Source organism: Mesocricetus auratus, unplaced genomic scaffold (assembly GCF_017639785.1).
Source record: "Mesocricetus auratus isolate SY011 unplaced genomic scaffold, BCM_Maur_2.0 Super-Scaffold_100009, whole genome shotgun sequence".
Taxonomy (NCBI): Eukaryota; Metazoa; Chordata; class Mammalia; order Rodentia; family Cricetidae; genus Mesocricetus; species Mesocricetus auratus.
The window spans coordinates 75575875-75598814 of record NW_024429193.1 but is presented as its reverse complement, the minus strand read 5'-3'; the positions used below and the strand labels follow the sequence as shown (position 1 = coordinate 75598814).

Genomic DNA, 22940 nt, shown 5'->3' with positions numbered 1-22940 from the left:
AGACATGGTCCACTAAACAAATCATTGGTAAGACAAGCTTATTAAAACTTAAAACTTCTGCTTTATCAAATACTTTCAAGTCAATGAGAAGACATGTCTCAGTCTGGGCAAGGAAAACATTTGCAAAACACATATCTAATAAAGGACTGTTATCCTAAATAGAGGCCTGAAAACCTGATGGGAAAGACACGCCTCACATCTTTAACCTCAGTACTTGGGAGGAAGAAGCAGGCAGATGTCTATGAATCTGAAGCCAGCCTGGTTTGCATAGTGAGTTCTAGGCCAGCCAGGACTACATAGAGTTTCTCTGACTCAAAACAAAACAAAACAAAACAAAAAAAAGAGCAAAAAAGGAAAAGAAAAGAAAGAGAGCATGGGGCTGGAGAGGTTGCTCAGTGGTTAGGAGGAGTGCTTGTTCTTGAAGAGAACCTGAATTCAGTTCTCGGTACCCAGGTGGTGACTCAACCATCTATAACTCCAGTTTCCAGACACCAGGCATGCACACATTGCACATACATAAATGCAGGCAAACACTTATACACATAAAATAATGTAAATATAAAAAACGTTAAATTTTTAAAAAGCATGATTTCAAAATTGACAAGGATACAGGTAGAAACAAAAAGATAATCCATATCATATGTCATTAGAGCAGTACCAATTAGCCAGGCACGGTGGCTTGGAACAAGATCACTACAAGTTCAAGGTTAGCCTGGTCTACACAGCGAGTTCCAGGTCAGCAAGAGCAACAGGTAAAACACTGTCTCAAAAACAAAAACAAAGGGAAACCCCAGAAAAATGTAAATCAGAACAACAATGAAATGTCAACTATGTATCTATTAGAGTAAGCAAAGTCCAGAACACAGACTGTCCAAATGCTGGAGCTCACCCACTGCTAGAGGCAGAGCCATTTTAGAAGACAGCCTAGCATCTCCTTACCAGCTGAACACACCCTTCTACTGGGCAGCAAACTGAGATTCTTGCTGGTTAACCAAATGAGATGAAGCGCACATGCAAAACTCTGCCCACAGATGTTTACAGCAGTTTCATCGATACATTTCAAACACTTGGGAACATCCAAGCTGTTCATTAGGTGAGGAAACAGATTATTCAGAAGTAGGAAGAAATGAGCTGTCAAGTCATGAATAGACATGGGTTAACTTTAAGTGGATACTGCTAAGTGAAAGAATCAATCTTGAAAGGTTGTCTGTTGTCTGTTTCTAATCAAATGGCATTCTGAAAAAGACTTAGAAGATGGAAGATTGGATAAAGTTGATTTCTAGGGTGCTAGAACCACTCTCTACATCCCATCTGTAAAACCTAACAATATATAACATGGAGAGTAAACCCAAATATAAATTACAGACTCTGGAGCCGGGTGTTGGTGGCGCACACCTTTAATCCCAGCACTCGGGAGGCAGAGGCAGGCGGATCTCTGTGAGTTCGAGGCCAGGCTAGACCGACAGCCTCCAAAACAGATAAACCCTGTCTCGTAAAAAACAAAAAAAAAAAAATTACAGACTCTGGGTGATAATGTGCCATTACACAAACGCACCACCATGTGCGGAAGGCTCCGAGTGTGTGGAGACATGGGGGGGCTACCGGAACTCAGTGTGGCCCTGCGGTTGAGTGTGGCTTTGGAATTCCTTTACACTCAGAAGCAGGACATCACCCACTGCTCGCTGCTCAGAACTCTGCCAGCTTTTGTTAATAATGTAACAACGGGACAGGCTAAGCCAGAGCCTGACTCACAACAGGAATGAGGACAGGAGAGCCAGGCAGTGGGGAGCAGTCGGCACGCAGCCGAGCTCAGCACAGGAAACTGAGCAGAAACGCTTCTGCAGCTGCCCTGTGGCTGACCTGCAGACTGCAGTGATGAAGTAACCCCGTCTTCTGTCTGGGACACAGTCACTCGGGACTGGATTACATATGGTGACGAGCAAGTAAGTGTTTTACCCCGGATTACATACGGTGACTAACAAGTGTCTTACCCAGCTATCATCAAAGCTTATCAAAGTAAGACCCAGACAGAAGTGTACGTCAATTGTCTGCTTGTGTGAAAACCCCCCTGCGTCTGCATTGCTCCGTTTCTGCAGTAGTAATGGACGTGTCCTAGACAAGATGGAAAGCTCCTGAAACTGTTGGAGCACAAAACTGGCCCGGCATCCCTTCAGTCATTCACGCAGCCTCAGATCAACCCCTGGCACTACCTATGGATCGGTAAAAGAAAGTTCCCTATAGCCTGTGCCAGCAGTGAGAAGGAAGGAGCGCATGAAGGACAGAACTCGTGACATGTTTAACACTGACAGAGTCACACCCAGCAGGCTTGTAACACTCGTCATAAACGCAAGACGACCAGCCTCCCGCTCTGGCTGGGGTTTTCATCTGTTTGCTTGTGTTCTGTTTTGTTTTTCTCTGCCCACTTCATCCAACCTGTTCAACAGACACGCTTCCTATTAAGTAGGGTGCTTTTCACAGTTTCCATGTGCAGAACACAGCGAAAGACACTTCCCACGCCTGGAGCCTGCTCGTCCGCTTAAGTCTTCAGAATTCTGCAGTTCGCCACCTTAGTGTTGCTGTCTTTGAATCTGTGACTGCTCCTGCGCCCGGTATTTATGACCCTCGAGACCACAGTTGGCTCTCCCCATGACTCGGTTCGCTAAAGGATACTTGCTAAGCCACTTCAGACGTCTAGGGATTTCCCTTTGGAACCGGTCTTCATACACTGACTCCTCCCCGCGCCCATGCTGCTGATCACACTGTGGTCTGTTTTGGGTGCTGGGGATGGGCCCAGGGCGTGGCCCACGCTCAGCACCAGCCCACCTGACTTCCTCCCAGCCCCCATCCTGTACAGTACGATTTCTCCTGAACTCAAACTTGCAGATCTGAAACTGCGAAGCGTGATCGGCTCTGAAGTGTTTACTTTGGTTCCTCTTCACTCCAAAGGCGAGGCGAGGCCAACTTTTCCTGTTTCCTATATGTGGCTGGCAAGCATTCTCAAGATTCCTCGGAACAATTCTATGGCCTTATCTGAGTTTTTAGGAAAATATGAAAATAAGTATCAAAAATCAGCAGAAGTTTTTCTATAATCTACATTTAAAAAAGAGATTAGAAACAATTGTTGGAAAACTATACCACATACCCAGCCTGTCGCAAATTACCAGATTTCAACGGAGTTTTAGGAAAGAATTCTTGATTGGAAACCACTTAAGAGACAGACTTTTGTTAATAGTGACTCTGGAATTCCATGAACTGTATGTCATTATGGAAACACAGGAATATGGAAGTGAAGATACAATTTCTACCTGTGAACCACAGTGACATACCAAAACACACCTTTCTCTACTGGGCTGCACAGTGGTCACTGGGCCGGAGTCGAGGGTGCACGTGCGTACACATGCACGCGCGTGCGTACACACACAACCCGGGCCGGAGTCGAGGGCCCATGCGGGTACACACACACACACACACACCATGTGACTATTGTACTTACTGGATTTTTCCTTTTTTATATATCAGCTAATCAATATACAAACTACTGACTGAAGGTGCGTTGGAGCAAGAAGGGAGCCGGATGTCTCTGACAGCCACATGACTTGAGCAGACAGAAAGCAGTGAGCAGTTTGGGACCAGACCCTAACTGTGCGAGCTCCTGTCAATAATTTACAAGTACCCTTGGGGCTAGCCAGAGCTGTAGAATAAATTCTGGAAACTAATGGCCCACTGTAAGTAACATGTGTTTATCTGTCAGTGTGGCTCTCCGGTGTCATGCACGCACGCACGCACACATACACACCATGGCACCCATTTGGAAGTCCGGACAATCTGCGGGAGTCCTGGGCTCCCCGACCACTATGTGATTGCTACAGAGGGAACTCAGGCTGTCAGGGTTCACAGCCACACGTTTCTCTGCTGAGCCATCTTACCAGCCCACGCACACATTTTTAAGATTGCAGGAAGCGGGAGAGAGTGGATGAGGCCACTGGTCTGACCTGAAATGAATCCCAATGAATTCCAAACACACATCTTCACTTGCCTTCTGGAGGCCGCCCAAATTGCCTCTGGAAGAAACAAACTTGGCCACTGAGCCACTAAGTGTCCCTGACCGTTGAGTCAGCCAAGAAGACAGCACCCAGGTGCTCACTGTGGCTGGATCAACAACCAGACTAAAGCAGCTCAACAAAATGAGACCGACGTCAGATCAGAGGGTAGGCAGAGACGATGTTCAGTTGGCGCCTGACTGTGACACTCCCCCAGATGCTGTCAAAGAAGCTGGGATCCACCGAGTCCAGTTAGATACTGCTAAACACACTGAACCACAAAAGTTATCACTGCACAGAACTCAAGTACGAAAGATAAACCTTCAAACCTTTCAGCACTAGGAATGAAATCTAAGTTACCATAAAGCGGGAGAAAGGGGTTGCAAAGCGTTCTATTATATTTAAAGTCGTATCTAGGTGAAAACTATTCAATCATACCAAAACTGCAAATTTATTATAAGTTTGAACAGTGCTGGCTCACACCAAGGTGGGCTTTGTTTTTTTATTTATTTTTTTTAAAGAAACTGGCACGACCCAAGTTATTGGAGATCTGGAATTCTACAAGGAAAGACAGGAGGTGCTAACGCAGCAGCTTTGACCCTCCAGGGAAGACTTTTTAGATCTATCTGAGCCTACCCCATAGCTTAACACTAGGACTGGGACTCAGAAAGCCACAGTCCCACCCGGTGGTGACAGCTTCGGCTTCAGAGGCGTAGCTCTGACTATTCCCCCACCGCTCACCTCTCCTTTCTTGTGAAGAAGCAACCAAGAACACACACAAGAAAGTGACATGCTCACCCTTTCTTGTGAAGAAGCAGCCAAGAACACACACAAGAAAGTGACATGCTCACCCTTTCTTGTGAAGAAGCAGCCAAGAACACACACAAGAAAGTGACATGCTCACAGCCGTCTAATGTTCCACACGTTCACTACCGATTGCTTGGCAGAACCCAGTTCCTCTGAAAGAGCAGCCAGGGCTACCAACCACTGAGCCATCATTCCACAGCAAGACATTTTCAATTAAAAGTCCTAAAACTTGCCGGGCGGTGGTGGCACACGCCTTTAATCCCAGCACTCGGGAGGCAGAGGCAGGCGGATCTCTGTGAGTTCGAGGCCAGCCTGGTCTACAGAGCAAGTTCCAGGACAGCCTCCAAAACAATACGGAGAAACCCTGTCTCGAAAAAAACAAAACAAAACAAAACAAAAAGTCCTAAAACTGAGGAACTCACTTTCAGCATTACTCATAAGAATCGGAGCTGCGCCTCTGGCTCTCAACGTAAGACTCTGGGATGAAATGCAATTTTCAAAGAGTTTGTACCCAGAGCTTTTCTTCCTTTTGTCTTTTTTGCACACAGTAAAATCTTACGCCGTGTTTCAGTTAAGTTCCCCTACTAGAGCAGTTGCTTCTTCCACAGTAGATAAAGGGGTTGGGGAGATGGCCCAGTGGTGAAGAGCACTGGTTGCTCATCCAAAGCACCTACGTTTAATTCCCAACACCCTCGTGGTGGCTCACAGTCATGTGTAATTCCAGTTCTGGAGGATCTGATGTCCTTGTCTGGCCTCCATGGGCACCATGCATGTAAGTGGTGCACAGACACACATGCAGGCATGACACACATACATGTAAATAAAGTAGATGAAGTAACCAGGGAGGATATAAGTAGAGCAGGTCCAACTGTGTTCCTCATAAGCTCACTACTAAAGTTAGTGGGTCATGACACATCCTTCTCATGAAAGGCATTAGTCAGAGTAAAGCCAGGTTCTCCCTCAGCGCCCTGGCGCCTCAGCACACCCATACCTGGCCCACCACCAAGCAGGACTCTAGTCCTTGCCCTGTCCTGTGTGCTCTGGTACCCAGGGCTTTAACTCTGAGTGCAAGCGGGACGCTCAGGGTTCCAGACAAGGCCACAAGCATTTCTTACAGGCTCGCTCCAGCAGAGGTAACGGAAACTTCTAAGATGGTAACAAAGTCCTAAGGGCCAGCAGAATACCTGCACCTACATCTTTTCTACCGAGGAAAGGACTTGTTTTCTACAAACCACCACAAACTACATTTCTCCTTCGCACGGCATTCTTGAAAACACAATTCCAACCAGAGCAACATCTTAAGAGTCCAGCTGGAGTTAGTATTTCCCAGAGTGAAACGGAACAAAACTCTCAAACCTGTGGTTGAGCACTGTGGGACCCGCGCCCCTTCCTCCTCTGGCACATTCTGGAATCCTCGCACACACGAGTGTCTTGAAAACCCTCCTGGCACCAGAAGCGGCACGAGCCACACATCTGGCTGACTCCTGTTGGCCTGCGGGCCGGTTTGTAGCTTTTGCTGTACCACCACACATCTCCCAAGAGGCACAGGCGCTCCTCAGTTGATCACGACCATCAGTGTGGCTTAGACCACTCTTGATGTTCCTTCGCTGTCTGAGGGATAGTCCACAGTGACCAGCAAAAGCTCCTGTGTAAAGATCATTTCACTCCCTGCACAGCACGTGAGACAAGCTATTCCTAACTTCCTCTTTTAGAAGCTTTAAAAAAAAAGGTTCATTCATCGTGTCAATGTAAGCCCTGGATGACTTCTGGAAGCAGATGCACCCATTACATTATAGAGCGTGCTCTCAGTAAACTATAATAAAGTAGACAAACACACACCTCTCCCTACCTTTCCTAAGCCTGTACTCTGGTGCTCACAACAGGCCCAGCAGCTTGCACTGACTCACGCCATCTGCATCCCGAGCAGGGTTTATACAGCCCTCCCTCTACAGTCACGAGACCAGCTCATGTGGCTCTGGGCAATCCTCGGGCTGCAAGGTTGCTCTGACATTGGCCACACCACTCTCTTAATGGCTCTCATGTGAGGAAGTGTCAGCTGACAGTCCCTACTCCACAACCTTGCGAAATTAGCCTTGGCCAGTGAGGAATGGGTGCCCACAAGAGCCAAAATGTAGACCTTACTCCATGGAAGGAGACTCGAGTGGGATGAGATACGGAGTAGGGCATATTCTTCCCATCATACGAGGGGGGGGCGATGATAATCAGAGACCACTGACAGCAAAAAGCCTCTCAGCCCTTGCCTTGAATTCCTGGGCATACCCAGGCTGAGAATGCCCCAATTACCAGTTCTGGCTTCGGACATCAACACGGCTCATCTGGATAGGAGAATGCTATGGGACAAACGTGAGTCTGTGGTCCATGGAGAAAATCTTTTCCTTCTAGAATAAAAACCACAGGTCCCCAAAACACAGGTCAAGCCTAGAAAACAAAACCCTACAGGTGACACTAATGCCCCTTTCCTGGAATTTGGCTGAAGAAAATGCTGGGGAAGCCTTGGCTGGCTCTGTGGTCTTGGTCTTGAACGTGTCCTTATCCAGAGAGTTATAGTTCACTCCATTAAACTCAGAAAACTAATGCCAGGCACAGGCCTTGGCTGCCTTAAGACAATTTACATGCTGTGCACGAGACAGGCCACCCTCCTAAAATGAACTAAAAGAAAGAGTCCGTGACCCCCCTTCCATTGTCTTCTCTGTGGTGATTGCTAAATTACGGTATCAAGACAGGCCCAGATGAGGAGAGAATGAATTCAGTTCTCTAGGAACAGCCTAAAGCTTTACTTCAGGCTACACTCTGGTTATGGTTCTTTTTCCCTCGGAACTTTCTAAAATAGCGTACTCTTCCAACAGACAATATTCAGATAGTACTAAGATAGTTCCAGTTCAAGGGACAGAGCAGCCTGGGGGCACAAATGGCCTCCTAAGTACCAAGTCAGCCATGCAACATCTAGACTAAACTTTACTGGGGACATGAAAAAATCAGGTGCAAGACATAGGAAAATGCTTTTCTACAAAGCAGAAGTGCTAGGAGGATGCAGTTCACTTTTTTTGTATAAAAGATTTGGGGGCGGGGCCTGGGGCTGGAAAGATGGCTCAGAGGTTAAGAGCACTGGCTGCTCTTCCAGAGGTCCTGAGTTCAATTCCCAGCAACCACCTGGGGGCTCACAACCATCTAGAAGGAGATCTGGTGCCCTCTTCAGGCATAATAATAGATAAATCTTAAAAAAAAAGATTCAAGGGGGCTGATCTGGTAGAATACCTGTCTAGCACGCCTGAGTCCTGACATTCACTCTCCAGCACCTCAAAATCTGGGCGGGTAAACAACATCAAATCATGGGTAGTAGAGGCAGTCTGAAACCAGTCTCAGATACATGAGACCCTGTCTTTAAAAAAAAAAATCAAAAAGACCTCACAGCTGGTGTTCGTGGGCACATGCCTTTATCCCAGCACTCGGGAGGCAGAGGCAGGCAGATCTCTGAGTTCGAGGCCAGCCTGGTCTACAGAATGAGTTCCAGGACAGCCAGGGCTGCAAAACACACACACAAACCCCATTTCAATCTCTACCAGATACTTACCTAGGATCTAAGGAAAGATCATAAAACACTCTTTTAAAGGGGAGGGGCATTAAGATAGAACCCAGCGCTTTATCCACGCTAAGCAATTCTTCTCCCAGAGCTATAGCCCCAGCTCTGGCATCAAATTCTTCTCAACATTAGACACTTAACTCAGTAGCTCAGGCACAAAGTGACATTTTCAAAGCAATTACAAATGCTGTGATAAATGCACATATTTTACCCCTTACATAGTAGTATATATAATAACTTTTAAAACAAGAATAACATTTTAAAAAGATATACTCTCACAAGTGACATGTGGATGAAATAAGGATCTGACTGCATTTGGATGGGATTCTCTTAAACAGAAGCTAACACAAAGAAGAAACCGCACACCTGAGAATCACTTCCTTAAATAGAAACAGCACAGCCCCCATGGGAATCTTACTGGTGGTCTAGGCCTTTGTTCTCTGAGCTCTTTATAATAATTTTAAGCACACTTTTAATGCCTACTGCAAGCTTACTTCCCTGTAATACATGTGTTTTAGAGTGCTAAATAGATTGTAAACTCATAGCATATAAAAACCAGGTCTTGTTATTCTCTGAACCACAGAGAGATTTTACATCTGGTACGTGCCCAGTAGACGCTTCTGATTGGCTTACTAAGCACTCCACATTTGCACTGAAGCTCTGACACAAATTTACTCACAGGAAACAGTATACCTCTGTGGCACTCTGACGTACAGTCCCGAGAGATGGGGGCTTCAACGTTATAATGTACATCCTCCCCCTACTGCAGCCAAGTTCCCGCAGAGGCTTCGAGAACCTTGTGATCATTCCAATCAATGTGACTCACATCATGTATTATGAGAAAGGACAGGACATCGAAACTTGCAAAAAATGTGAAAGTGACATTTCCTCTGCTACTATCTTCCTTAACCTTTAATCCTACAGTCCAGAATCTGATAAAGTATGATTAAAATACAAAACCACACTATCATACTTAAATTGGAAGCCTCTTTTTTACCCTAAACTGCTTTACGTTTAAATAAGAGTTTTCAAATTCCTGGGGTAAATGAAAAACAACTGTATCACCCCGAGTGTTTTTTCTGAGACGGAAGAGAGCTGGTGGGGTAGACAGATGAAAGAAAGATCTTCTGGGCCCTACAATGCTGTTCTTACAATCACCTCTCTCCTGAAGTGGAGTCACCTACTTACACAGGTACTCACTGCGGTGCATGACCGTGCTGGGAACCCTACTCTGAAATGCTACAAGCACACATATTACAATCATCATCAACTCTATCTGTAGTCCTACTCATGGTGGACGCCTCCACTCTCCTCCCAAAGCTCATGCACGCATTATAGAAAACACATTCCGCTAAAGCTCCCCCTTAGGAAATCATCTGCAGACCCACAGCCCAGCTGCAGCTCAGACCCTGCCTGGAGCCTCTGCTGCCACCACTGGCTCGGCCAGAGCACAGCAAACTTCAGGAGATGTTAGGAGCCAGGGCCAGAGTGTACAGAGGTGCCATGAAAAGAATGGACTACGGGTTCAAGTGTTTGGTCGTGGGGCTGAAGCCAGGCCCTCACAAGTGCTAGATACGCACTCTACCCCTGAACACGGTCCCACCTCGGCTGTTTCCAGTCACAAATCCCATACACAGAACAGCAACGAACACTGCTACCACTTAGACAGCAAATGTGCGTGCCCAGCGCTGCCTGGGGCAAGAACCTCTGATCACCCACAACAGTTTCCTGCTATGCAGACTCCTCCCCAAACCTCTCTGTACAATGTTCCAGCGCTCCAGCGCTCCAGGGCCACCTCCACCCCAAGACGGGACAGCAGAGGAAGGGGAGTTTCTTTGCCAGATGTAGAGTTAGGAGAGTTAAGGGCAGGAAAGTTGCAAGTTAAGTACTGGTGCAATTTTTTATCTCTTATATTTACACTTTGTCAGGAGAAGCAGTGCTCACAGAACATTATGAAAACCCAACTCAAAAGCCACAATTAAGAAATTGCAGCCGGGCATTGGTGGCGCATGCCTTTAATCCCAGCACTTGGGAGGCAGAGGCAGGTGGATCTCTGTGAGTTCGGGGCCAGCCTGGTCTCCAGAGCGAGTTCCAGGATAGCCTCCAAAACAATACAGAGAAATCCTGTCTTGAAAAACCAAAAAAAAAAAAAAAAGAAGGAAGGAAAGAAAGAAAACAGAAAAAAGAAATTGCTTAGAAAAGAGAAGAAAAAACTAAAACCTGGCTCAGCCCCTGCCATGTATCGGCATCTAATTAAGGTGTTTAAACAATCCTTCCCACAGGACACAGTGTTACAACCAACCCTTTGTTGTATTACTCCCTCTCTTCTATGACCCCTTTACCACCCCCAGAGCAGCTGACAGCGTAGCTGTGAGCTTTCAGAATGTGGGGCCCAACGGCAGACACCGAAGTATTAAAAGGTACTCTTTCCTGAGCACTGAGCAAGTGACATATGTAGTTTTCTGTTATAGTTCAGGAGCGCCAGGTGTGGCGGCACATTCCAGCACCTGGGCAGCGAGTGGCAAGCAGGATGAGAAAGTCGAGGTCGTGAGCGTACAGACGGCTCGGTCGTCAGTGTTTGCTGAGCATGAGGACCTGAGCTCCACCCATCCTCAGCACCCTCATGCAGGCCAGGCTCTGCACTGTAACCTCAGCACTGAGCAGAGACAGGACGGTCCCTGGGCCCTGTGGGCCAGCCAGTCCAGCTGAGTCAGTAAGCGGTGCTCAGTGTCGGACACCGACCTTGGAAATACGGTAGAAAATGACTACAAAAGATGTCTGAAGTTGACTTCTGGCCTCCCAAAGCACGCACACACAGTTCAAGGTCAGCCTTGGCTACTACATGGCAAGTAGATATGAGGCTATCAAGTACCTTGAGTTTCATTAGATTCTATGTCAAGGAAAAAACCAAAGCCCAACACTCACAGTCCAGGCCTATAATCCCAGCACTCCAGAGTATGAGGAGGGGCAAACGTTCAAGGTCGTTCTCAGTTACATATCAAGTTTGAGGTCAGCAGGGGCTACAAAGAGACCCTGTTACAGGAGGGAGGGAGGGAAGGGAGATAGAGAAAGAGAGGAAGAAAAGAGAGAGAGAGAGAGAGAGAGAGAGAGAGAGAGAGAGAGAGAGAGAGAGAGAGAGAGAGAGAGAGAGAGAGAGAGAGAGAGAGAGAGCGCATACAAGCTGACGTGGTGGTAGATCACACCAAGTGAACCAAGGTCAGGGAGTGTAAGAACTTTTGCTACAGTGTGCTTTAGGAAAAAGGCTTCAGAGACGGATCCGGGACTGGAACTAAGCTGGTCAGGAATTCGATCAGATGTAGAGAGTAACAACCCGACAGCAGCCCATCCACGCAACGCCTGCTCAGTATGTAATAAAAACATAACATAATACCCTGCCTGTCTGTGCCACAACATACCCGATACCATCTCAATTCGTCAGACAAGCATGACAGTCAGGAAACTTGGCAATATAAACAAACTCAGTTGTACTATACAGATAATGGCTAACTAGATTCACTGAGTGCTTATTTTGCATGCCAGGAATTGTTCTCTGGGTTTCTCTTAATCACAGGAAGTGGGTGGTAGAAACATCATCTTTTAACAGGGAGAACCAAGCACAGAAAAGTGAAAGAATAGCTCAGCATGGTCATGCATACCTGCAGTCGCAGCTACCCAAGAGACTAAGGCAGAAGGATGGCAAAAGTTCAAGGCCAACCTAGGCAACTCACCGAGATCTTGCTTCAAAAATGAAAAATGCATTGAGTATGGTGTATGTAGCTTGGAACCAGGGCAAGCCCACTTGCCTAGATTCTGCACCATGAGTTTCCAGCACCATGAAAAGATAGGAGGGGAGAAGGGAGGGGGAAAGAGAGGGTCAGAAACTGGGAGGGGACAAAAGGAAACAGAGAGGTATGGAAGGGAAGGGAGGGAAGCAGAGGGAGGAAGACATGAATGAGGGAGGGACTCAAAGCTTGTCATGCTGAGCCACGACTTAAATACAGGCACCTTGCTCCTGAGTGAGCATTAGGCTCGCCCACAAGCGCCCTCACACTGTTCTGTCAAGAGGTACCCATCTGGAGGTGACCATCTGCACATACCACTGGATATCACTGTACCGAGTCAAATCCCTTTTCTACCGTCCCGAACCCTGGCCACTTGGAATGCTTGATTCTAATTTAGCACTGAGGACAGGTCATATGCTCTGTGGGTGACTAAGTCTCTTGCCAGACACCTTGCCATGAACCCTGCCCTGCTCACGGGTAAACATTGCCTGTGCAGGAGCCAAGCAGACCACAGAATGCCCGCTGTGCGGCCACCTGACATGCCCAGCTTGGTATTCAGAATTCCTTTCATTTAAAGACTTCAACACTAAGCGGCAATATAACATACATGGGGGAAAACTGTGGAATTATAATTATTTATTGTGTGGCTGCAGGTGTGGGGGAGTAATAGTGTGTGTGTGTGTGTGTGTGTGTGTGTGTGTGTGTGTGTGTGTGTGTAGGTCAGGGGACAACTTACAAGAGCTGGTTCTCTCCTCCTACCATCGGGCTCCAGGGATCACACTAGTACCTTCCCCTCTGAGCCACCTCACTATGTTGGGAAAGTGCTAAAGCACTCACATTACTGAAAGAGAGAAAGAAAGGAACAGCTATCCGAGGGCTAACTAAGCAGCACCTGCCTGCTGACGCTGTGAGAGCCGCAGGTTCCCCAGCCTAATACAGGAAACGGCAGCCCTGCTGCAAGCTGTGCTTCTTGACTATTTATTCTCATACTTTACTATAAAAACGACGACACCAAGTAAGGGCTGCTAAGAGGCCGTCCCAAGAGTGCAGCGTCACTGTCCCCAAGAGGCACTGTCTGAAAACAACAACTAGCCCTCTCTGCAAGCATTATGATAGACTTTCGTGGGATTTTTGTTTGCTTTGGTTTTTTTGTTTTGTTTTGGTGTTTCCTTTAAGGTCCAGTATCAGAGACTTCAAACTACACTCTTCCTTATGTATGATTTTGCAACCTATTCCTCCGTGTATGTGGAATTAACAACAGCCATACTTATTTTAAGACCATTAACAGTTGGGTGGCTAAAGGGGGAGCTCTGTGCCTGAGAGCCCGTGTTCTTGCAGAGGGCCCACATGGAGGCTCACAACCCGCTTCAGGGGCTTCCAGACCCTCGTTCTGACTTCCAAAAGCACCAGACACACACATGGTGCACAGACATACATTTGAATAAAACACTCACACACACAAGATATATATAAAGATTACAGAGCATGAGAAAACATTAGCAACAAACATTACATAACTTTTAAAGTTTAACTCTGATGTCTGCACGTTGCTACCAGCATTTGGACCTTAGCAAAGGCATCAATAGTCCAGTGCTATTTAGAACACTGGAAGCTGAGCTGTTTTGTTGGGTTGAGGCCACCATGTCCTGAATCATTCACAGGTCTCTCATTTCCTGAAAACCATGTGAGCAGGACACACAGTTACAAGTACACGACATTCTGGAGAGCATTTGTAGAAACATAGTCTAGGCTGGCCTCGAATGTTCTATTTAGCCAAGGATGACTCTGAATTTCTGACCCTTATGCCTCCACCTCCCGAGTGCCGGGAGTACAGGTACGTGACGCCATGGTTAGCACGATGATTATTCTTATCAGAATCTTGCCACTTGGGGAAAGTGTGTGTGGAAATGCACCTAACGGAGAATCCTAGAGTCCCCACTTCCCTTTTCCTCAGATGTAAAGTTGTAACACGACTAACTTCTCAAGCAAAACTTTGCAACATGCAGCTCATTACTGAGCATGCTCCGCAGGGCTCTATATATGGCCAGGGTCATAAGACGGAGTACTGGCAAGCACGGATTCACGTGCTCTAACCACAGCTGAGTTGTAGCCGTGCTGGATCGTCAGGGAGACCCTCGGTGGCAAGCCTTACTTTTCACAACACTCTGCACTCCTGCATATGCTACACACACCTGTCCCACATGAAACTGGTTCCCAAGTCCCCCCAGACAACAGGTTCTCTATGAAAAGACCCACCTTACATTGAAATCTTTGGGGCAAGGGATAGTACTCTGGGCCTTGCTGAACTTAGGCCAGAGCTCTTCAGCCGGATTCTGGGGGTGTTTGGTTTACTTCTTGTTTTTCTTTTGGCTTTTTGAGACAAAGTCTCATATATCCCAAACTGGCCTTGAACTTGCTAAATAGCCAAGGATGACCCGAATTCCTGATCCTCCTGTCTTCTTCCTCCCCAATGTATGCCACAATGCCTAACTAACACATTAAGGGTTTTTTTTTTGGGGGGGGGGGTTGTGGTTTTTCGAGACAGGGTTTCTCTGTATTGTTATGGAGCCTGTCCAGGAACTCACTCGGTAGACCAGGCTGACCTTGAACTCACAGAGATCCACCTGCCTCTGCCTCCCAAGTGCTGGGATTAAAGGCGTGCGCCACCACCTCCCGACCACATTAAGTTTTGATATAGAGACTTCACTATGTAGTCCAGGTTGGCTACATAAGATCTTATCTCAAAACAAAAATAAATGTTTGTTAAAAGACAACTCTCTCCTGTCCTCTTCCATTTTAGACTGATGGGTAACAACCATGATTTACATCATAACAGAACTGAAAAGCTTCCCGTGTAACAAATACAGCACTAATTAAGAAAGACCATGTTCTTTAAGTTCTAATAGCCAAATAAATAAAGAGTTACATCTGCTGCTCCAGAGTATGCAGCAATCCGTTTATGAGAAGAGAAAGCAAGGAAAAGGATGTTGAATTGTGAATCAGCAGACACATCTCTGAGTAAGTGCCTCATGGTAAGCCTGAGTACCAGGAACTCAGGAGACATCCCAGCAGGCAAGGGGGTCACCGTCAGCTGGGGCCCTGCTGGTCACACCAGGAACAGAACCTTGGGCTGGAAGGCAAGCTACACCTCATTCTGGCCCAGTTACTCACTGTCCATGTGACTCGGGACAGCTACTCACACACTCTGAGGCTCAGTCTCCTCAACTGCTGACTCCACCATCGCATTCCTAAGGGCTCTGGAAACGTTAAATGTGAGCAGCTGGGAAGCCCTCGGAAAACCTGTGCCGCTCCAGACGGGTGGGATGTTCTCTCTGTCTGTGTGCACGAGGCCCAGAGTACTTACTGCTTTATACTTTGACAGCTCAGAGACGTCAGCATGGGAGACAGCACGGGAGTCCCACAGCACAAAGCCAGAGAGACAACTGGCCACAAGAACATCTATCAGGTGGTTTTACTGAAACCAGTCACCTCCTCGCTTCAATCCCAACCTCTCAAAACGCAGCCAGTTCTCTGGAATCTCCAAGAAATTACACAATCTAAAACAGACTCTGCAAAGTCCACATAGAAGAGTAAACTGAAGAGCAAATCAATGCAAGTCAGAGAATTCTGTGAAATATAGAAGCTAGTTGTCTCTTCCACTGACCAAGGCCCTTTAAACCTCTTACCCCCCAGTCACAGCACTCCAAATCACATCAAATCCTCTTCCTAAAACACCTTGCATGTAGCTTTCCAAGCTAGACCTTGTGAGCGCACTCAACAACAAACCAAAGTTATCCACTTGGCAAGAATTTCCCATAATGCCCTGTTCTGAAAAATGCTCAGACAGCCACGGCACTAAGACAGACAGGACTTGGAAGGATTTACTTCTTAATGTTCAGAACTGCCTAGCTACAGCCAGGCTTCAGCTCTTCCCCATGGGTGTACCCTTAGAAGAACTGTCTCAGCCCCACCCTGCCCAGGGCATAATTTAGGCACGAACATTTGGAGTGTGCACAATTGCCATAGAGGCATGTGTGGAAACAGCGTCCACTGACTGCAAACCATGGATGTCTGCTTCCCACGGACATCAGTGCTACGGCTGACACTATGAAGTGTCGGTCTCCCTTCACGTCTCACCACACGGCAGTGTTAGGCTGTCCTTTCTGAATTCCTGAGCCAGGTAAGGAAGTTCAAGAACATGGACTACATATGAAATTGGCTAGCTTTTAGACCAGGCTGGCTTCAACAATCCTCCCACTTTACCGTCAGGAGTCCAGGGACTACAGCATGTCACCACACCTGGATGGCTTAGAAGACGTCTCCCATCACGTTAGACACAACTCAAGTACCAGCAGCCATATGTAGCCACTACACTGAGCTGGGCAGCATAGACCCAAAGTCACGATGACGGCGAGTGATACGCCTCTGTTCCACTTCCAGAGGAGAAAAAGGAGGCCCAATTCCTGGCGAAATGCTGAAATGCAGGGTACAACTTATCAGTGACAGTTGGGAGGAAGCTGCCTGTCTCCCCAACTCCTACACACACAGAACTGAGAGGAATCGTTACCTTTATTTGCTGGGCCATAAGTCATACATTCACCAGACCTAAATGCCATAATAACGAAAATCACATGACAAGGGAACTGAAAACTGAGCCAGGAGATGACAAACCTATAAAGTATACATCAGTCTCACTCTGCAGGGGGAGGGGGCTCTCTTTGTGGCAGTCATACTGTGGAATACTGCTTGGAGGGTTACAAATACACCACAGCAAACAGGTGGACTGACAGGGATTACATTGTCGGTACTTGATAGGAGTGTGAACTTTCTGTGTTTGTCAACTGCAGCTCCCTGAAATCACGTCGGGTCACATTTCACAGCCTCTTGTTAGAATCTAGCACAGTTCCTAGAATATAGAAAGCATTCACAAATATTTGCCAGCAAGAACTATATCCAAATTTAATTCTGCCTCCTCATAGGGAAGAAAGTTTCTAGATGAAGAGGGAGACTGGATAAATCCTTATCTCTGGGGTTCACTGTCTCTCATCTCCAAAAGGGCGATGCTTCATCATTTTCAGACCTTCTATGTATGGGACGAATTGCACTTTCTTTTGCCATTTATAAACTGTAGAGCACGTAGGGGAATGAACTGCTGACAGTCTACGTGGACAGTCTAAGCTTACAACCTGTAAGCTTATGGAAAAACAACAGAGAGAAATCTCCCAGTATTCCACAGTGGTTGATTGTAAGTAGCAAAGTCTTTGCATCCCAAATATGCCAACATACAAGCTGCTGAGAGAGAGAGAGACAGAGACAGAGACAGACAGAGACAGAGACAGACAGAAACAGAGACAGAGAGTGTGTGTGTGTGTGTGTGTGTGTGTGTGTGTGTGTGTGTGTGTGTGTGTTCTTAGACCAGTAAGACTGTCTGTTCAGTAGGTAAGGCACTTGCTACCAAGCCTAGTACCCCAAGGACCCACATGGAAGAAGTAGAGAACCAATTTCCACAAGTTATCCTTTGACTTATACACACACACACTACACAAAATAACATTTAAGTAATGACAATAACAAAAAATGAAAAACATTCTCAATGTAAAGGGAACATCTAACATTTGGAATGTTTGTGGACACTAAAAATAAGATTACAATGAGAACTAGAAGCAACATTGTCCGTGCTTAGGAGAAAGCACCAATTCCTATTAAAAAAGCAAACAGAAGACAAAACAAGACCGCACCTCCATTCATTTACTGCTGGCCTCTCATCCACCTTCTTCTCCAACCCACATATCCCTCTTTTCTTAAGCCAGACTTTCAGAAAGCTGGCAATAAATTAGAATCGTGATTTAGTTATAGAAAATCATACATAGAGACTTAGGCCTGGTGGCACATGTCAACCACCTCGGCATTCAGAAGCAGGAGGAATGAAGAGTTCCATGGCCATTCTTGACTGCATAACAAGTTCAAGGACAGCTTCGGCTACAAAACACCCAGGCTCAAAATCAAAGTGAAAAGAGAAAGAACAGTTTAAAATGAAGGGTCCACTGAGCAGAGAGACCTACACTGCTTGGCAATCCTGAGCGCTTCTGTAGGCCTCCGGTGTCCTCATCTGGGTGAGCAGCCAGCCCCCATTATACTCCTGGACAGACTAGTGGGGAATAAACCATCCCCAACTGAGCTCCTGCTGGGCGCTCTCATCCGGATCTCCAGGCCCAGAACAGGAATTGTCAGTCTGTAGAAACCAGAGCAACAGGCCACAGGCACCAGAACACCCCTTCCCCAAAGCCGTCTTCCCTGCCTTTTCTGACCTACCTTGGCTGCTAGGAGATGAAGCCCTCCTTTCAGATGGGGCCCTGCCCACACGCAGGAGAAAAGAAGGCTAATCTGAACAGACACGCCTCGAGGGGCCCCACCCAGCCTGTTAGCATTAGATCATACTTTTCAATCCCACTTCAACCCTGGGCCCATGCTCCCAACATGTCCACGCAGGAAAACTTCCACAAGGACCTCAAAGGAGTCTGAAAGAGCTCCCAGAAAGTGGGACACAAGGAGTTTCTTGGAAGATGGCATGTTCCGCATGGGTGCCATAGCTTCCACCTGTTTCCTAGAGTTTTGTGAATGACTTGAGTGTGTTCATTAATCAACCCTGCAGAAAGGATTGCGGGACCCCTGATTTACAACCATAGGTGACGTCACCTGGGACTGGCACTAGCTTCTGCACGGAGGCCTGATGCTACCTCCCATGGATATCCCGCTAGACAGTATCGGAACCGAAGTGGGTACCAACACCTCAGAGGCACCCACTGCTGCAGAACTGACTGCTTACCTGCTTCATCCGTGGTAAAGAGCCTCACATAGGATGTGAAAGACTTTGCACGGGAGGATTCAACCTGAGGAGTGGATGGGAGGGGGTGGGGAGAAGGCGGTGGTGGGAGTGGGAGGACAGGAGGGACAGGGAACTGGGATTGGTGTGTAAAATAAGATTAAAAAAAAAATAGAATCTCTTGGGGGCGTTGGGGGCGCATGCCTTTAATCCCAGCACTTGGGAGGCAGAAGCAGGCGAATCTCTGTGAGTTTGAGGCCAGCCTGGTCTACAGAGCGAGTTCCAGGACAGCCTCCAAAGCAATACAGAAAAACCCCATCTCGGAAAAAAAAAAAAAAACAACAACAGAATCTCACATAGGTCAGAAATATCTATGTTGTGAGAATAAGGAGTAACTGAATTTGAAAATGAGCGTTTTTCCCAGTGGTGGTGGGGGTGGGGGGTTCAGGCAAGTTCAATTGTATGTTTAGCCTTCTAGCTCGAAGCATCATAATAAAAGGTGGTGACAGAACACAGCTAAGACCACAAAGACATTATCCTAATAAGTGAGCTATGGGAAATGTTTCATGTCATCGCACACGCGGACATGTACACGCACGCGCACGCTTCCTCCTTTTAGAGAATGTGAATTTAGGGGTGAGGGGTAGGGAAACTATCAGGTTCAGTTGGTGGCCAGTCAATTTCTGCTTTCCACTGCTGTTTTCCGTTGCTGGCATTAAACAACTGGAGGGGGGAAAGGGTTGTTCGGGTTACATGGTACAGTCCATCATGGAGGGATGGGTGCCCAGACAGGAACTGAAGCAGAGATCAAACAGGAACGCTGCTTTCTGGCTTGCTCTCCGTGACTCATTCAGCTACCCAGCCTGGCACTTGCCTAGGAAAGGAACCACCCACAGGGGACTAAGGGCCCACCTGCCTCAAATAGCAATCAAGCAAACGCCCCACAGGGGAGCCCGCAGGCCAATCCGATGCAGGCAACGCCCTCTCCCCAGGTGTAAACCGACAACCAAGATCAGCCACTGGACTGCTGGACCCGGGACTCCTAATAGAGTCTTCAGCATCGGCGGCTGCTTTCGTTTTCCCAAGGCCTCTTTAAGGGCTTCAGACTGAACAGCAGGTGCACACGGGCTCTTCCACACTGTCCTACCAGGTCCCCTGCCCCAAGGAAAGGCTCCATTCATCGGGAATGCCAACCCCAAGGAAAGGCTCCCTTCATCGGGAGCGCCTCCCCCAAGGAAAGGCTCCCTTCATCGGGAGCGCCTCCCCCAAGGAAAGGCTCCCTTCATCGGGAGCGCCTCCCCCAAGGAAAGGCTCCCTTCACCGGGAGCGCCTCCCCCAAGGAAAGGCTCCCTTCATCGGGAGCGCCTCCCCCAGCCAGGATTAAGCTGCCCTCCACCATCCCCCCAGGTAGAAGAAAGCCTCTCCCACCTGCAGTCAAAAGCCATTCACCTGTGGCGGAAGTTTTTCCTGTCACATTGCTTTCCGTCGACCAAAGATGAGTATCTAAGGTGCCCTGCCCTGAGCACTCTACACGTGGCCACCGTGCACCTGATTACTAACGACAAGTGAATGTCAGGAAATCCTGGGAGTGTGGTCCGTAGAACAAGGGGCGGGGAGCCAGAGATTAGAGCCTACTACAATGGTATCAGTTTAGCCTTCTCCTGAGTGTAGCCCATTGCTCTCTCTTGGCTTCCTTCCCTCCGCGAAGAAGCGCCTCCACAGGCTCCCATCACCACGGCACGAAGGTAGCTAATGTGACTTCTTTACAGAAAAACAAAACAAAAACTGGATTTTTTTTTGTGGTGATATGGTTTTAAAGGTGTTTTAAAGGTGTTTTTTTGGGGGGGGGGGTGCTCAGTGGGATAGCTTATCCAATAATGTCACCTTTGGGCAAACCTGAGGACCTGAGTTTGACCCTGGGGTCCCCACATCACTGCAGGTGGGAACAGTCTATCAAAAGTTGTCCTCTGGCCGGGCGTTGGTGGTGCACGCCTTTGATCCCAGCACTGGGGAGGCAGAGGCAGGCGGATCTCTGTGAGTTCGAGGCCAGCCTGGTCTACAAGAGCTAGTTCCAGGACAGCCTCCAAAGCCACAGAGAAACCCTGTCTCGAAAAACCAAAAAAAAAAAAAAAAAAAAAAAAGTTGTCCTCTGTCCTCCACGTGCACCACAGAATATGTGGGCCCACACACATACGCACACACAGTAAAATCAGTGAACAATACACCTTAGACGTTTTAAACAATGTCTCTGGTTTTCTGGCTTTTTAAAGGAGTTTTTTTTTTTTATTTAATGTACACGGATGTTTTGCCTGCGTATATGGATATGCACTGTGTGCGTGCCTGGTGCCTTCAGAGGTGGGAAGAGGACATCGGCTTCCCTGGAGCTGCAATTACAGATGGTCGTGAGCTACCCCGTGGGTGCTAGGAACTGGCCAGTGCTCTCAATAGCTGAGCTGTCTCAGCCTGTTTTTTTGTTTTCTTGCTTTGTTTTGATTTTTAGCTTTCCGAGACAAGGTCTTATCCCTGGCTAGCCTTGAAATGACGATGTAGAGCAGGCTAGCCTCAGACTCACAGCAATCCTTCTGCATCTGCCTCTTACATGCCAGGATGCTGGGATCACAGGCAGGAGCCACAACACCTGGCCCAAATATAGTATTTTGGCTTTGGAACTAAAAAAAAAAAAAAAAAATCAGCAACTCTTCAAGAGGCCTGTCCATAAATAAGGGACCACTTCTTCCAGAGAAGGATTAAAGTGCACTACACAATCCTGTGTTACAATTCTAGAAGCATCCTAGGTCAAACCAGAAGAGGATCTTCTCTCTCATCTGCCTCTACTAAAATTACCCACCAATGGCTCAAGCAAAAGATCCCAGGGGCTCGGGGATGTGGCTCAGTTGGGAAAGTGCCTGAGGTGCACGAGGACCTGAATCTGGATCCCCGGCACCCACATGGAAGCCTGGCACAAGGGCGTGCATCTGTAACCCTAGACCTGTGGGGAGCAGGGAACGGTGGATTCCCCACGGCCTGGGGGACAGACGGTCTAGCCAACCAGTAAGATTTCCAGGTTCAGGGAGAGGTCCTGACTCCTAACCGCCACAGTAGTAAAGGTGTGACCAGCAATGGCAGGCGGTAAGGCATGGGGGAGTGAGTTATCTTGTAACCCAGGCACCCTCGAGGGTGAGGCTGGAGGGCCATGCGTTCAAGACCAACCTAGGCTACACAGAACACCGCAGAAATAGAAACAAAGAAGACAGGGAGAAGGCAAGCCCCAAGCAAAGGACCTCCACTCGGAGGAAAGCCGGCACTGTGTCAAGGACTGAGATAAGCCCGACATACTAGAATGAGTGAAGTGACAGACATGAAACAGCCAAGTGAAGGAGGCCAGGATTGACTCGAACGCCACCTAAAGGTTCTGCCGATGCCAGAAAGCAGCAGGTGTCTAATGAAACCACACAGAAGTACACAGACTAACGAATGGCACAGGTGTGGTGACAATGGCCTACAATCTAGCATTTGAGATGGGGAAGCAGGAGCATCAGGTGCTGAACACCATTCTTAGCCACATAGTGAGTTCAAGGCCAGCCTGGGCTCAAAAGACCCCGTCACAAAACAAAAGCAGCAGTCTTCAACAAAGACAGAATAGGGGCTGGGGGGACAGGACAGGGGAGGAACACTTTCCATACCCACAAGATGACAGACTAGCAGAGACATGACACGGAAGTCAGAAGACATATGGGCCAGCCCATTGCCTTATCCAGGAGACAGCCAGCTGACTCTACAGTCACCTGGTTCCTGTCCTACGTGATAAGCGCAGATGCTGTCTTGTCAAAGACGAAGTCAAACTGGGTCAACGAATCAATGGGATGAATGGACAAGACAGCCTACAG

The 22940-nt window shown here is 47.6% G+C and overlaps 1 protein-coding gene across 6 annotated transcripts in view; it reads right to left on the bottom strand.

The window, feature by feature from the left end:
- The window catches only part of Fnip2 (folliculin interacting protein 2), a 103626-nt gene that overhangs the window by 65381 nt on the left and 15305 nt on the right, over positions 1-22940 (bottom strand). For 2 of the 6 annotated variants that reach the window (XM_040752620.1, XM_021230667.2), the window contains exon 1: positions 6204-6679. The exons of 2 other annotated variants lie outside the window; for them this stretch is intronic. In XM_040752620.1, the coding sequence (XP_040608554.1) occupies positions 6204-6379 (176 nt within the window). In that variant the 5' untranslated portion in view covers positions 6380-6679. 2 more of the 6 variants (XM_040752622.1, XM_040752623.1) reach the window with 2 other exon arrangements.